Here is a 16,510-nt window from a genome sequence, read left to right on the forward strand (position 1 = left end):
CTTGGTGATAAATGTGATAAATTAAGAAGTTTGTTAAATGTTTATGCTAATTTAGATTTAGTTCTAAAATCCCACTGGTTTTCTGAGTCCTCTTACAAGAAATTATTATTAAAATTGAATTTACTATGTTAGAACTGTTCTGTACAAAGCGTAGTAGTTGGCATATGAAAATAGCAAGAATATCGTTAAAAGAGTCAGAGTTCAGGTGTATTTGCACACCGTTGGCATTTAGTTCATGGGAATGAGATGCAGTAGTGACAGTCCCCTTTCTGTGGTATTTATTATTTGTATAGACTTTTTGTATCCATCTTTTCTCAAAACTGAATCTTCAACTAGATGGAATGATTGCCTTGTTTATCTTTGAATAGAAAACAGTTCCTTTCTTTAGACATTTTGTCTTCTAAATAGTCTAGGAACAGAGCAATGGACCCTAAATTTCTGGAATAAATTCTTATGCAGATTTTTTTAAAAACAATTATAATAACATTTTGATAAACCTGTATTATTTTTTACTATCTACCTGACTACATTTGGTCCTATTTTACAAATCTTGCTAATACCTGTGCTAATCAGTTTATGTACTGAGTATCTTTTAATGTCAGAGTGTATTTTAAACTTTTATTTTGTCTTTCATATGAGTTTATCTGTCAAACATCAAAAAATGTTGTCAGTTATATTTATGACAATTCAAAGCAGAGGCAGTATAAATGAAAAGTTACTACAAACAATTAATGACAGTATAAATCAGAAGTGGGTACTGGAAAAAAAGAAGCAATTATTTAATACATGAAACTTAAAATTGTTCCATTGATCTTTCCATTCATTTCAGGTAAAATACTTTCATCATCTAGGGAGCCCTTGTCTGATTATCAGTGTTTCTACCAATGAAACTTGGAGACTTTAGGCTACTTTATATTACTTGGTTTTAGATTTTTTTTAACAAGATGTGTCTTCAATTTATTCTACTTAAATTGAAAACTACTTCAATTTCAGTACATCACTTTTCTGTCTAGTGGGAGTCTCTTCAAAATGTGAAATTGATCCTCATGAACTTTTTTTTTTACGAAAGGAATGTGGTATAACAAATAAATAATATAATTTATATAAAGTCCTATTGTAGAAATTTAAATTTATTTACAATGACAGTTACTAAAATTGAAGACTTTTTTTTCCCTAGAATGTGTCTACCATTTCCCATGGTTCTCTTTGCTATATTAATTAAAAGTATTTTTCTGTTGAGGTTTTCTCCTCCTTTTGGAATAGTCATAAGATATCCTTAGATATTAAAAAATAAAACTGCTTCAACTTTATTTGGAATACGTGGTCATTTTTATGTGCTATGTTGGTAGGTATTGACTTTTTTATACTTGAAGTATATTTATTTTAGCAGCCTTTATGTTTACCTATGACTATCCTTCTTCAGATTTTAAGAGGATAATCATTAACTCCTTTCTTTCAAAAAAAGAGCTACAAATATCTTATATGCCTTAATGGAGTAGCTTATTCAGATTTAGGAGTCAAGGCCAATCAGTGTCCAAATATTTTTCTTAGCATATTCTATTTCCTAACAAAGTATTTCCTAAAACTACCTTTAGAACAAATATAGAATGCACCTTAGTGTTTCTTGAGAAAAATTACCTTGATCATTAATACCAGCCTATCACCAGCCCAGGAAAACTCAGTCTCATGGAAACTCTTCTGGGGAAGGCATTTTGTCTACAAGTCCAGTGCCTAATACAAGTGCCTAGAATTTAATGCATATTCAGCTGATGTTTATAAGGAACAGAACTAAATACCCACCCTGATAGTGAAAATATGACCTATTACAAGATATAACTTGTTTTCATTTTTTTTCTGTTACACATTCATACTTTTTACTTTTTTGTCTGAGTTTGTTATAAACTATGAAGTATGATGTAGAAATAGGATATTGACAAATATCTCATTTTCTTACAGATACATTCCACTATGCAATATAGTTAACTGTATCTCTCTTTCATTAGAAAACAATTAAAAAATTGTTTTAGAATTCTGAAGAGATCATATGTTTCTTTTTTACCAGTCTTTCTGTGTGAAGAGTTTCAGGATGGTGGTATAAATGAAGAAGCATTTGAGTTAAGTTTCAGAGAGCTCAGAGTATGTGATAGAACATAGAAGAGTTTGTAACAAGCACAGGGAAGAGTAAATATTTCAAAGTGAATGATGTATTTAGTACTTGAAATATAATAGTAGAAATCGTGGTGGAAAGCTATAGGTCTTTCCATTGGGCTTTCTGTGTGGTTTAGTTAACAATTATAAGAACTGCTTCACATTATCATTTACTGATAAGTGTGTATATGTTTATTTAGGTTTCAGTTTATAAATCCTGAAGGCCAAATATTATGTCTTATTTACCTTTGAATTCCTGACATCACCTTTATTCATTCACTCATAAAATTGTATTGAGCTCCTGCTTTATGCCAGATGCTCTTGTCCTACTCTGAATTTGTGGTGTCTATCAGTGAACCACAACAACAGCAACAACCACAAGACCCTTGTCCCATGGATTGTACATTCTAACAGAGAGGAAGGAGGCAAATAATCAAATAGGAAATTATACTGTCCATACTTAAAGTACGATTGTTGAATTGAATCTTTCGCTACAAAATTTGAGGTTTTGGTAATTGGCTATTGGAAGCTATGGATGGGCAGTGTTAGGGCACTGTCTCAAAAGATGTTACTTTAGAGGGAGCCTGGGTGGCTCAGTTGGTTAAGCACCCAACTCTTGATTTCGGCTCAGGTCATGATCTCGGGGTCGTGAGATCCAGCCCTGTGTTGAGCTGCATGCTCAGGGGAGTTTGCTTCTTTCTCTCTGTCCCCCAACTTGTGTTCTTGCTCTTCCTCTCTCTAAAATAAATAAACCGATCTTTAAAGAAAAAGAGGTTAATTTGGCAGCAATTAGAGTGAAGGGAAACTGGAGATGGGGAATTCCATTTGGAAGCATAATGGTCTAAGCAAGGAGTTATGAAGATTAAATAAGACGGTGGCTGTAGAAATGGAGCAAGAGAAAAGGATTTCTTTGAAAGATATTGTAGAGTTAGAATTGCTAATATGTGGCTCATATTGCTAATATGTGGTTCACAGTTGCTGTTATAATATATTTCGCTACGTCTGGGTCCTCGTACCATCTTTTTTTTTTTCCTTGTTTATTCAATTATCAGTAATCTAGGAGTGGCATGACAGAGAAGGAAGATACTCTGTGGAAGGGCCTGACATTTGAGTCCTGACTCTACTGTTGAGAACTGTATCTTTAGAGATTCCTTCACCTGAGTGAGCTTCAGTTTCTGTATCTTCTAGATGAAGAGAATCCATCAGATAACCTTAAGACCCATTTCAAGTGTTGCTGACTATAGTGAAAGCCATCATATTGCTTCATTCTTAATGTACTAAGTCATCTTTCTATCTCATCAGAAGCTAGGTGCTCCCAGAATGCCCTCCATGACAGGACTGTATGCAAACAGAATAAGTATAACAGATACATGCCACATGGATTTTTGTGTTTGATGAAAGCAATAGCAAAGTGTTCATATATTAGCTCAAAAGTAAGTCTAAGAAACTATGTTTTAGCAGTAATCGTCTTATTTTTTTGTGTGTTCACTTTGTGATACTAAGGAGAAGAAAAAAAATTCGCCTCTTGAGATTGAAGTTGTCTTGCTTTGAAAAGCATTACACAAAAGGTTAGTGGGAAATGAGATATACTGTCAGAGTTGTAACTACTTTTACTTGGAGTGCCAGAACACTCCAAAAATATGTGCTCCCATTTACTGTTTTTATTTATTAGCCCAGAATTTACTGTATAAAAAAAATACTCAGAATCTGACAATGTGAATTGATAATGCTGATATATTTTATTTCAGGACGTATCAGGCATGCCTGCTCTCTGTTCTCCGATTTCCCAGGGAGGGGTTGGCTTTGACTATCGATTAGCCATGGCAATTCCAGATAAATGGATCCAGGTAAGATTTCATGCAATTTTTTCCCGTGTAAATCCTATGTATTATGTTGATTTATTTATTATTTCTTTCATTTATTTCTTAATTTGTGGTCATTAGTTAAAATATTATAATTATTATAATTGAAGTATTAACTTTTCTCATTAGCATGTTGATTCTTATGCTTTTTAATAAGATACTTCACAGACTTCTAAAAATTCTAGTTTATTCATACTTGAGTTATTCAGACAAGAGGAAGATATTAATATAATGTTAGCTGTGTATTTGGAATTTTACATTATCCAGTTTTATGAAACTTCAGAGCTCTATATTTAAAACACATTAAATGTCATCAAGGCATCCATTTCTGCTTCCAGATCATCAGCGTAGAAGTAACTCCTTAATTCCCGAGACTTGCTTCATAGCATGTTTTTTCCTCAACAGATTTGGATTTATCCATTCCTTTATTTAACATTTAGAAATCCTTACCATGTGTCAAGCACTGGGGATGAATAACTGTACATGACACCTTGCACATAATTAATATAATTTTATTAAATTTAATGACATTTTAGTACCTTGGATTATATTTTGTTTTATTTAACATTTGTCTAAAAGACCAATGTTCTTTTATGTAGACTTAGATTTGACCTATAGCATTTCTGAGTGTCTATGTCCAAAAGCATAGGCTTAATAAGTGTAAGAAGTCAGCTCTGTCTCGAAAAATCATAGCCTTCTGATAAACCCTTTGGTACAGAGGTGAACTGGTGCCTTTACATCACAGTGATAGACCCACTGAACTTTGGATGGAAAAACCATGGAGCCCACTCTGAAGGAAGTGGGTATTGTAATCCTGTAATCCTTAACTTTCGTTCCTGTGCCCCTAGGCAATTTGTGCAGTGCACAGCTGTGACATTAAATCTTTACCAACATAATTTCTGCTTCTCCATTTATAATGATTCCTTAGACATTGTCAAGTTAAAAAAGCAAATGTTTTCTAGAGATGACTCAGAAATCAAAGAAACAAGTATGTATTCTAGCTTCAGCACCTGGGAAAGTTGCTTTATATCTGTCATTTTATAAAAATACTGTTACCTTCAGTTTTCTCACTTTGGTGTAAGGGTCTTTAACATTTGGTTTAAGGGTCTTTACCACCATTTTTAAGGATTTCTAATCTTCCACACAAACTTCCCTCACGAGTGCAAATCTTCCTTTTTTCACCTCCTACTGGAAAGCCTTCACCAGTTTTTATGCGGATTCAAGAATATTTCAAGGTGTATAGAAACCTAGAATTATAGCCCACAGTGGGATATTTCCTTTTCTGAACAATGATGACTGCTTTAAAAGAAAGAATTAATTTACCTTATGAAAAATAAGGTAATGCTCAAGGTACTATCCTAGTCAGTACCTCATAAGAATGGAAAAATATATTGTCCTGTGTTTAGAATATGACCACTGTGTCTTCTTAGATCATGAATTCTCTAAAGGCAAATGTCATCTTCTGTTTTATGTAATTATTTAAAAATCTTTGCATCACCAAAGTGGTTAGTAAGACAAGAGACAGTTAAAATAATATTTTATAAAACTCAGTGATTTACCCTACTTATGTAATTTGTGCATTTAAAAAGATAATTCCATTAATGACTACTGTTTCCCCAATTGTCAGTAAAGCATACAAGAGTATTAATCCAAATGGTAGCTTTACTCAGAATGTATGTGGTATTCGTCATGATCTACCCAGAGGGTCTAAGTTATATTAGAATGCTAGATTTCATTCATATTTTTGTTGTTCAAAAGCAAATTATTTACCACTTTCTACTTCTGTTAGTTCAAAGTTAGTAGTTTGGAATATCATATTTAATCACTTACTGAACAAACATTTTCCAATGTAAAATATGGCAGATTTGCAGCATCTCTTTTCATTTTATTTGGTCGTTTTTGTTACCTACCTACCTTTTATCACTTTTTTTTAAAGTATTTATTTATTTATTTAACGGAGATCACACGTAGGCAGAGAGACAGGCAGAGAGAGGAGGGAGCAGGCTCCCTGCTGAGCAGAGAACCCAATTCGGGGCTCAATCCCAGGACCCTAGGATCATCACCTGAGCCGAAAGCAGAGGCTTTAACTCACTGAGCCACCCAGGCGCCCCCCTTTTATCACCTTTTTATATTAAATTGATGTAAGTATTTAGTTGAATTCATTCATTTATACATTAATTGCACCAAATATTTTAAGTACCTTATATTTTTTTATTATATAAAGTTCCTCAATTAAACTTTTTGTATGAAGATAATTGCAGATTCCCATGCAGTTTTAAGAACAGTTGTAATGCAGTGAGATCTGGTGCAGTCTAAACCAGTGTTCCCCAGTGGTAACGTCTTGCAAAGTTAGAGTACATTCTCACAGCTAGGATACTGACATTCGATGTAGTTAAGGTACAGAATATTCCATCACATAAAGTTCTTTCATGTTGTCCCAATCACTTTTTAACCTGTGGCACCCACTAATCTGATCTCCATTTCTGTAATTTTCTTTTCATTTCAAGAATGTGATATAACTGAAATCATATACTATGTCATCTCTTGAGATTGCCATTTTTCACTCAGCGGAATTCCCTGGAGATTCATATAGATTCATTTCATATAGATTCTCTGGTTGCATGTATCAGTAGTTTATTCCTTTTTTTTCTTTTTTTTCCTGAATGGTATTTCAGGGTATGGATATACCATGGTTTGCTTAGTCATATACCCATTATAGATGTCAATATTGTTTCTAGTTTGGGGCTATTATAAATAAAGCTGCTTTAAACATGTGTGTGCAGATTTTGTGTGGCCATAAATTTTAATTTATCTAATATAAATGCACAAAAGTGCAGTTATTGGATCATATAGTAGTTGGATATTTATTTGAGGAATTGGATATTTAATTTTTTAAAGAAACTGCCAGACTTGTCCAGAGCAACTGTACCATTTACATTCCCACCAGCAATGTTGCAAAGATCCAGTTTCTGCATATTCTTGCACCTATTTTAGTCATTCTGTAATAGATATCTAACTATGTAATAGTGATATCTAACTATGGTTTTAAAATTTGCATTTCCTTAGTGGCTTATGATGATGAACATCTTTTCATGTTTTTATTTGCCTTCTCTGTATCCTCCTTGATGAAATGTCTATTCATATCTTTTGGCCATTTTCTAATTGGATCATTTGTTTGCTGTGGAATTTTGAGAGTTCTTTATATAATTTAAATTAAACTCTTCTATTATATATATGGTTGGTTTTCTCCCAGTCTGCTGCTTCTCATTTTATCCTATTCATGTGAACTTTGACAGAGCAAAAGTTCTTTGTCTATATTAAATTTGATAAAATCCAATTTATCATTGTTTTCTGACAGAGACCTTTCTGGTGTCGAGTCTAATATTTTCTGTCAAACATTTTATACTTTTATATTTAAGTCCATGGTCCATTTTTAATTAATTTTTGTGCAATTAATATTTAAAACTTAGTTTCTTAGTTCAAGTTTCTTTTCCTTCCTTCTTTCTTTCTTTCTGCTGATTTTCGACTTTTCCAGCATTATTTGTTGAAAAGTCTATTCTTCCATAGAATTTTCTTTGCACATTATTCAAAAATCAAGTGGGCATATTTGTGTGGGTCTGTACTTTAGTGCCAGATTGTTGCTGTATCTAATTACCACAAAAGTGTCTTAAAACAACACAACTTTATTGTTATGTAGTTCTCATAGTTCTGTAGGTCACAAATCTAAAATGGGTCTTACTAGACTAAAATTAAGGCCTTGACAAGGCCTCCTTTATTCTGGAGGCTCTAGTTCCCTTGCCTTTTCTGAAGGCTTCTAGGTTTTGGAAAGCCACCTATACTCCTTGGCTTGTGGCCCCTTCTTCCATCTCCAAACCCAACAAGGTAGCATCTTCAGATTTCTCTCTTACTCTGACAACTCAGGAGAACTGACAACTCCCCTTTTTGAGAAAGATCCCTATAATTACATTGGACCCATCCAAGTTATTCAGGATAATCTTTCCATTTCAATGTATTTAACTTTATCATATCTCTAAAGTCCTTTTGCATGTAAGACACCATGTTCACAGGCTCTGGGCATTAGGATGTGAACATCTTTGGGTCGTCACTATTCTGCCTAACACAATCTGCTGTCTGGTGTCTTAACGATTCACACTGAAATTATGAGAGACGGCTAAGCACATCTGAATTCCATAGGCCAAAAATCAACAAAGGAAGATTCAAGGAGGCCTGAACCCCATGTCTTGTACCAGAATTTGCCCTAGTTTTGCATTAGTTGCTGTGTAAAAAATGACCACAAATCTAATTTCTCAGTTGCTATTTATGGTTTCTTCAGAGGACATCCATCCTATTCCAAGGTCCCACCCCCACTTGAGGTAAAGGATTGCACAGAGATCTGAATATGGAGGAACAGGAATCATGGGGACCATCTTAGAATGCTGCCTATCAGAGTGCAATTGACACTTTGGACAGAAGAATGAATGCATGCTCAAAGAATCTACTGAGTAGAAGAAAGAGGCTATTTTTAGGAATAACTTCCAAGAGCACCAGCTTTATAGGCTAGACAGAGGAACAGACACTGCAGGATGCTGGAAAACAAAACAATCAAGAGTTTCACACTGGTAGGCTGAGAAGGAAAGTGCTTCACGGGAAGGGATAGAGTCAGCACTCTCAACATGTACAAGAAATACTTGCCTGAGAAAGAGAAATTATTACCTAAGAGACAGTCATCCACAATCTTGGCAAGGTCATTTGCATCAAAAGGGAGAAGAAGCCAGACGTAGACTGAGTGATAACTAAAGTGGAGAAAGAAATATGTGGTCTGTAAAGATGGTAATTATTTCATTATAATTAACCTTTAAACTTTGAAGTAACAGGTTTGTTTTTTTTTTTTAGTTATCATTTTTTTAAAGAATGGAACAAAGCATTATTCCTCCTAAAATTTTCTTTATTCAACCTAAAAATGTAGCAAGTATATCTCTTCTTGTGAAAGTGACAGAAAGATATGTGCACAATAACACTTCACTGTGGTCTTAATCAAGAGGTAGCAGAGGAAAAAAAAGGTTGAAAAAAATCCTAAAATGTAATATCACATCATCTGCACAAAGGCCAATGCACACACCCCCACATACCACATCAGCGTCATTTGGTCAGTCTGTATAAAAGCTGTGATTTTAGTAAAAGTTTAACCAAAGATACTTTGCGGCACGGTTACCCTTGTATCTATATGTCAAGGATTGATATGATGGATGTCCTCAGATAGTGACTTAAGGTAAGAACAGTAATGGTTTATTCAAATTATTTTCTCTCTTGCATTTAGCTACTTAAAGAGTTTAAAGATGAAGATTGGAATATGGGCAATATTGTGTACACACTCACAAACAGACGCTACCTGGAAAAGTGCATTGCTTATGCAGAGAGCCATGATCAGGTAAATGAAATTAATGTGTATAAATTAATTGTGTCTCTCTCTGTATTTATTAACATATCTAATACAAACATCTTAATACAAATTTCTATAGTTTAATACAGTTCATATAACTTGTATCTATCTTTATGTCAAAACTCATACTTGAAAAACATTTTTAAAATTATTTTGCAAATCTGTAAATTCCAGCTTCAAAATGCAGTACTATTTTTACTCTGCCAAACTGTAATTAAAAATTGAAAATGACACTTGCAAGTGTTCTCTTACATGTTTTCCTTTGTTGTAACAAGAGAAATGTTGGTGCTGATCCAGGTTAATTTTAATTTCCATTTTAGATATCCTTCTAGAGGGTTTCTTTTATGCCTTCTGACAAGCTTTCATCATTCCCATACCCCTGACCCCCACCCCCTAATCACTCAAATCTCTTGCTAAGTAATCACCCTGACCCCTGTTTGGTTAGGTTTGGCCCTTCCTTTCTAATGTAACCTGAGGTATTTTCCAAAGAGCAGAGTTCATTTCATCAACACAGATCTTTTGATTGAATCTTCTCATTCAAGGCCACTCATATTCTGGCCTAAGGCACAGTTTCCACTTTCATTCTCTGCTCAACTCTCCAAGCATTTTACTCTTCAGTATGATTACATTCCTACCCATTCCTGAATAGGTCAATCTTGTTCCAATCTTGCAGTTTCCCCCACACACCAGCAAATGTCTAGAGCACCTGGGAAGCTTCTATAAAGTCCTACGACCCTGCCTCAGATATCATATTCTCCCTCAAGACCTCATCTAGCTGTATAGGGGGAAATAGTTCCCTCATCCTCCTTCCTTTCCTCACATTTGGGCAGAACATTTGTTTCTATTACCTTTAGATTTCCAGCCTTAGCACTGTGACTGCTCCTAGTGGTTGTTCAATAAGCCTAAGTAAATGCAGGAACAAAGGCCATTTAGTTTTTTAAATCCCTATTAATCCTCATAAGCATAAGCAACAAAAAATATGCTCTTCATACATTAAAAAGGAGAGAATAGAAATTTTTAAAATTGTTTGCATGGGGCTCCTGGGTGACTCACTCAGTTAAGCGTCTGACTCTTGATTTCAGCTCAGGTCATGATCAGGGTCCTGAGATCAAGCCCCACATCTGGCTCTGTGCTCAGCATGGAGTCTGCTTGAGAGTCTCTCTCTCCCTCTCTCTGCTCCATCCCTGACTCACATTGTTTCTCTCCTCTCTCCCTAAAATGAATAAATAAATAAAATCTTTAAAAAAAAGAAATTATTTGTAGTATGTTTATGAAGAAAATTGAAGCTCAAACAATAAGTCTGTTATTTTTGCAGAAATTGACCATTTAAGGTAGAGAAGTACATTTTCAGGTGTCCTCTTTAGTTAGTAAGAAAGTGTAAGTAGACCAGAGGTTAGCTACTAAGGCCCATGGACCAAGTTCTGCCTGCTGCCTGTTTTTGTAAAGGTAATTGGACACAGCCATATTTAACTGCGTATGTATTATCTGTGGCTGCCTTTGAGCCAAAATGGCAGATTTAAGTAGTGGAAACTGAGAAAGTGGCCCACAATGCCTAAAATATATACTGGGTAGCCTTTACAGAAAGTTTTCTAACTCAGATATAAACCTATATTAAATTTCTTATCTTCCAAATCAGGGCGCAGCTTTCTTTTCAACTTAAATTGGCCATAAAGCAGATCAACTAAATACCTACAAAAAATGAGACCCAAAAGCTAAAAAAATCAAAAATGGATAATTTGAATTTAAGCATGGAGGAACTCTTACCAAATACATAAAAATATGAAAACTAAAATACTTGTATAATTTCTTTACATTGCACATTTCTAGCAATTATAATAGATTTTGAGCTCTCTAGATATGTTTACTTCTATATAAATGAATAAAAGAATAAATGAATTGATTAAACAAATTGAAAATGAAACAGATTATTTTCATATTTTTATCCCAAAATGTATAGAAAATTATAGACTTATCAAGAATTATTTCATATTTTAAGATTTAGGTAATTTTGCCTTTTATTACCAATTGTCAGAGTGTATAAAAAGATTCAGGTTTCCTAGTTCTTTCTAAAAGCAAAAACACAGTGCCTGGTTGGCTTAGTGGTTAAGCATCTGCCTTCGGCTCAGGTCATGATCCCAGGTCCTGGGATGGAGCCCCACGTCAGGCTCCCTGCTCAGCGGGGAACCTGCTCCTCCCTCTTTCCCAACTCGTGCTGTCTCTCTCTCTCCATCTCTTTCTCTCAAATAAATAAATAAAATCTTGTAAAAAAAGCAAAAATACATTGACTCTTAAATCTGATGAAATTATAAAGATGTATGTTTATAATGAATAATACAGAAAAATATGCATCAGGGTAGAAATCTAAGCAGAAGTTACAAAAATAATTTTAATAGAATCATAGATTGAAGAAATAAACACAGTTATAGGTAAGTGTATAATTAAACAATTCCAAACAAGGGAAAAGGACAGATAGTTTAAGAACATTATTGCTGAGTCACCTGGGTGGCTGAGTCTGTGAAGCATCTGCCTTCGGCTCAGGTCATGATCCTAGACTCCTGGGATCAAGCCCCGCAACGGGCTCCCTGCTGAGTGGAGAGTGTGCTTCTGCCTCTGCCTGCCTCTCCCCCTGCTTGTGTTCTCTCACTCTCTCTCTGTCAAATAAAAAAAAAAATTTAGAAAAGGAAAAAGGAAAAGAACCAGTACTGCCTAGTAGCTATTTAACAAGTATATATACATTGTCTTCAAACTTTTTTAACAATGTAGCTTATTATTGAATCTCGTTATATAGCACCAAAGTTACATGTCGGATTGAAGCTGCATTGTATTGGTGCAAGTTATTAGTCCATTAGGGCTGCCATAACAGAATTCCACAGACAGGGTGGTCTACACAACAGGAATTTATTTCTCATAATTCTGGAGGTTGGTAGTCCAAGATTAAGGTGTCAGCAGGTTCATTTTCTCCTGAAGCCCCTTCCTTAGGCTTGTAAAAGGCCATCCTCTTCCTGTTCTCACATTGTCTTTTTTTGTGCACAGTCATTCCTAATCTCTCTCCTCTTCTTCATATAAGGACTCCACTCTTACTAGGTTATAGCCTCACTCTCATTCAGTCTCAATTACATCTGCCCTCTCTTTAAATATAACCACACTGGAGGTTAAAACTTCAACATGAATTTGGGGAGGGCACAGTTCAGTTCATAACTGCACACATTCACTTTATAAGTTTAGATTTAAAATATTTATCTATAAGTTGGAGAACAAAGAGTCAACTTTGATAAAGAGAAATAGTTTGACTGCAAGTAATATAGATGACAATTACCATCTAATCAAACTCTGAAAATTCTTATGCCAGGAACCATATTCTGAGCTAATTCTTTCTTGGTCCTTAAAAATAAGGACAAAACCCACAGAATGAGTAGATATTCTTCTAACAGCATTTTAAAAAGTCATTTTAATCAAAATCGCTTAGAGATTATAACACATTTGTAAGGAAAAATATTTTTTTCTAAAAATGAAAATTATTATAATACGGTAAGGAGGTTATGGTTTTATCTCATATATGTTTCACTATCTATTATTTTTTGTCAATGAAAAATATTTTGCATTAGTTAGCCATTTGTTAACCATAAATAGTTCAGATTGTTAAGAAGCCTCCCTTCTGCTACTCAGGATGTTTCGGAATTACCTGACCTATTTATCAACTGTTATGTTTTCATATAAAAACAAACTAATTTTAGATTAGATGTCAAATTGAAGGAGAAAGCAAATTTTAGATTTTAAGGAAAAGCTGTCAACCCTCTGCTGATGGGGACAAGGGTCCATTTTACTATATTTATGTACATATTTTATATATATAAATACATATACATAAATATAAATACATATACATATAAATGATTTTTAAGATAGTCTTCTATTCTTTCAAAACAAACAAAGTCATGGTAATGCAAACTATTTTAAAAATTTATTTCGTATTCTCAACATTATAATAAATATTTATTCCAGTTTTCAGAGAACATGAAGCATCAGCTCAGGTATAAGAAATATGCAGGTGGCTTATGCTGAGTTTTCACCAAGCTCTTTAAAAATAAAAATCCGTCCTGAAATAGGTGGTGTTGATCTCTGACCAGCTCACCTCATTTTACCCATTCACCTTCTGCATAGAAAGCAACTATTAGAAAACACATGAAATTAATACTAATTCAAACACCTCTCCTACATTGTTTCCCATCCCGTGTAATCATGTGTTATTCTGGTATACATCACAAGTGCTTAGTACTTATTCTTTGCATTTATCTCAGTGACTTTTATTTCCATAGGCACTCGTTGGAGATAAGACACTGGCATTTTGGCTGATGGATGCTGAAATGTATACCAACATGAGTGTTCTGACCCCGTTTACTCCAGTTATCGATCGTGGAATACAGCTTCATAAAATGATTCGACTCATTACTCATGCCCTCGGTGGGGAAGGCTATCTCAACTTTATGGGTAAGTATGAATTGAACACATACCCCATCTATGTTCAGAATGTTAACTAATATTACATATGACATAAATCATCTAGAATAGTTTGAATTACTGCTCAGATTTAAAACAGAAGATTACAACTTTGTTTCTTTCATACACTGTCATCTATAAACTGCACAAATTAAATTACTATGATATCATTGTTATACTAATGTATGGTGCAAGAGTAGTCTAATAGCTGTCATCTTAGTTAATTTTTTTTGTCAACAAGTGGGATGAGCTATTTTTAAAACTTATAATTATTCTGAATTTAAACATTGGAGTTTACTTTATTATTTTAGTGCTTGCACATTAAACATAAGAAAGATAAAATTGTCATGCCATAACATATCAAGCTAAGTTTATTGGTTTTTGAGGTAATTGTATATCAGTATGTTTATATTATAAATGTGAAAAACCAAGGCAAAGGATATTGTAATAGACTATATATATATATATATATATATATATATTTTTTTTTTTTTTTTTTTTAAGAGGAAAACTATGGGGGTGCCTGGATGGCTCAGTGGGTTAAGGCTCTGCTTTCTGCTCAGGTCATCATCTCAGAGTCCTGCTGGGCTCTCTCCTCAGCGGGAAGCCTACTTCTCCCTCTCTCTCTGCCTGCCTCTCTACCAACTTGTGCTCTCTCTCTCTCTCTTTGTGAAATAAATAAATAAATAAAATCTTTTAAAAAAAATAGGAAAACTATGAATAGTCAAAGGTCTTTATTATCCGAAGGATCTTGAATAATGAAATACAGAAGTCAACTAATAATATTTTCTGTTCTATTTGGTCTAAAACTGTTATTTGAGCATTTGAGTTTTAGATTTCACCAGTTTTCACACTAGAGAGAGATAGAAAGGCTGGGAAGTATATAGGAAAGGCTGACTTATTTTTCTATAGTAAAAACCTTAGAGTTTCAAATTAATTCATTTCTATCTGGAAGTTTTTTTAAGGAACCTCAGATTGGACTTTTAAAAGTCTCTGTAGATAAATAAGTAAGTAAGTAAGTAAGTATCTCTGTTACTTGCTAACAAGGTTAGGAAGCCCAGCCATATAAACTATACACCATATTTCACCTGTATGGCCTGTACCTTTGGGTGTGTTCCTCTCAAAACAAATTTTGATCAACAAAATCTGTTAATATTCCTGAGTTGTCCAGAAGTGACCTTCCCAAGGAGGGAGACTGTACTCAGCCAGTCAGGTCACAGGCCAGGTTCCCTGAGTGGACTTTGTAGTTGTTAAATTCATAAATAAAAGTTGGCCTCAGTTCTTTAAAAGCAACTGGTCCTCCCTGACCCAATAAATATTGTTCACAAATATAGCTTTTCCAGTAAGGCCTTATTTGTACAATCAGTTTATTCGATTATATCCTAATAAAAAGATAGGGTCTATGAACCTATATAAATATGTCACCATGTAAATTAAGAAGAAGTGGGGGTTTAGTGAGAGATTTTTTTTTAAATGTTTTATTTCATTTACAAAAGCAGTTCATGAAGTTATTACAGTTGAAGATCACTTAAAAAAACAAACAAACAAACAACAGATTGCACTTCTGTTTATGTGTGGAAACTATAACAGTTTTCCAAACAGAGAACCAAAATAAAACCTCCGAGTTCCTGCAGTCAGTCCTATGTCATTAATTAAAACACACTGCATTCAAAATTCTAGTGATCTTGGAGCACCTGGCTGGCCCAGTGAGTAGAGCATGCAACTCTTGTTTCTCAGGGTCGTGAGTTTAAGCCCCACCCTGGGCATGGAGCCTACTTAAAAAAAAAAAAAAAAAAAAAAAAAAATTACTAAAAAGAAAAAAAAATCCTTAAAAAAAAGAATTCTAGTAATCTTGACTCAATTTACTGCTTTAGTCTGGACGTTGTGTAGGCAACGTCAATTTAGAAGCCTATAACTAATGAATGGAGAGGATGGGTAGTTCGAACTACGTAATAAAGTCCTTTCCCTGGGACTGTCATCCTTTGTTGAAGACAGTTCTAGCCTATAGCACGTAACAGAACCTGCAGGCAAGCATCAGACTATCAATACATGACAGAGATTTAACAGCTCTAGTTAAATATTGATAATTTTTAAATAAGAAAAGTCTGATGCAAATTCATGCTAAGAATTATTTCCTGAGTCTTGGTATATATTCCATGAGGGTAAAAATGGGTCATGGACAGCTAGGATATTAACAAATCTCAGTAGCTTCATAAACTTTTTGAAGTATTTATATTAATACTCAACTGCATATATTCTACCTAGGGCAAGCTGAGCATCTCTTCTGTTTTGGAAACTCTTCCCATAGTAACAACAAATAGTAACAATAAATAAACATAATTATTTCTAACTTATCTATAAGGTCTATAAAGTGAATATATTTGTGGTATCAAATATAACCTTGAGATTATTTTTTGCTATAGGACTAAGAGAGCTTTGAAGTTCTATTCTGTCCTTAAAACAAATGGCTCCTAATGCTTAACACCAGTATTAACACCTTTTTTTTTTAATTTCCTCTGTCTTATTATCTAAGTCTTAGCATTTCTCTACAGGTATTAAAATC

The 16,510-nt window shown here is 34.1% G+C and overlaps 1 protein-coding gene across 1 annotated transcript in view; it reads left to right on the forward strand.

The window, feature by feature from the left end:
* The window catches only part of GBE1 (1,4-alpha-glucan branching enzyme 1), a 271,358-nt gene that overhangs the window by 189,446 nt on the left and 65,402 nt on the right, over positions 1-16,510 (forward strand). The window contains exons 10-12 of the mRNA XM_059392145.1: positions 3,897-3,995; positions 9,328-9,438; positions 13,767-13,938. Coding sequence (XP_059248128.1) covers positions 3,897-3,995; positions 9,328-9,438; positions 13,767-13,938 — 382 coding nt within the window. The remainder of the gene's footprint in view (positions 1-3,896; positions 3,996-9,327; positions 9,439-13,766; positions 13,939-16,510) is intronic.

The sequence above is a fragment of the Mustela nigripes genome, chromosome 2 (assembly GCF_022355385.1).
Source record: "Mustela nigripes isolate SB6536 chromosome 2, MUSNIG.SB6536, whole genome shotgun sequence".
NCBI classification, from domain to species: Eukaryota; Metazoa; Chordata; class Mammalia; order Carnivora; family Mustelidae; genus Mustela; species Mustela nigripes.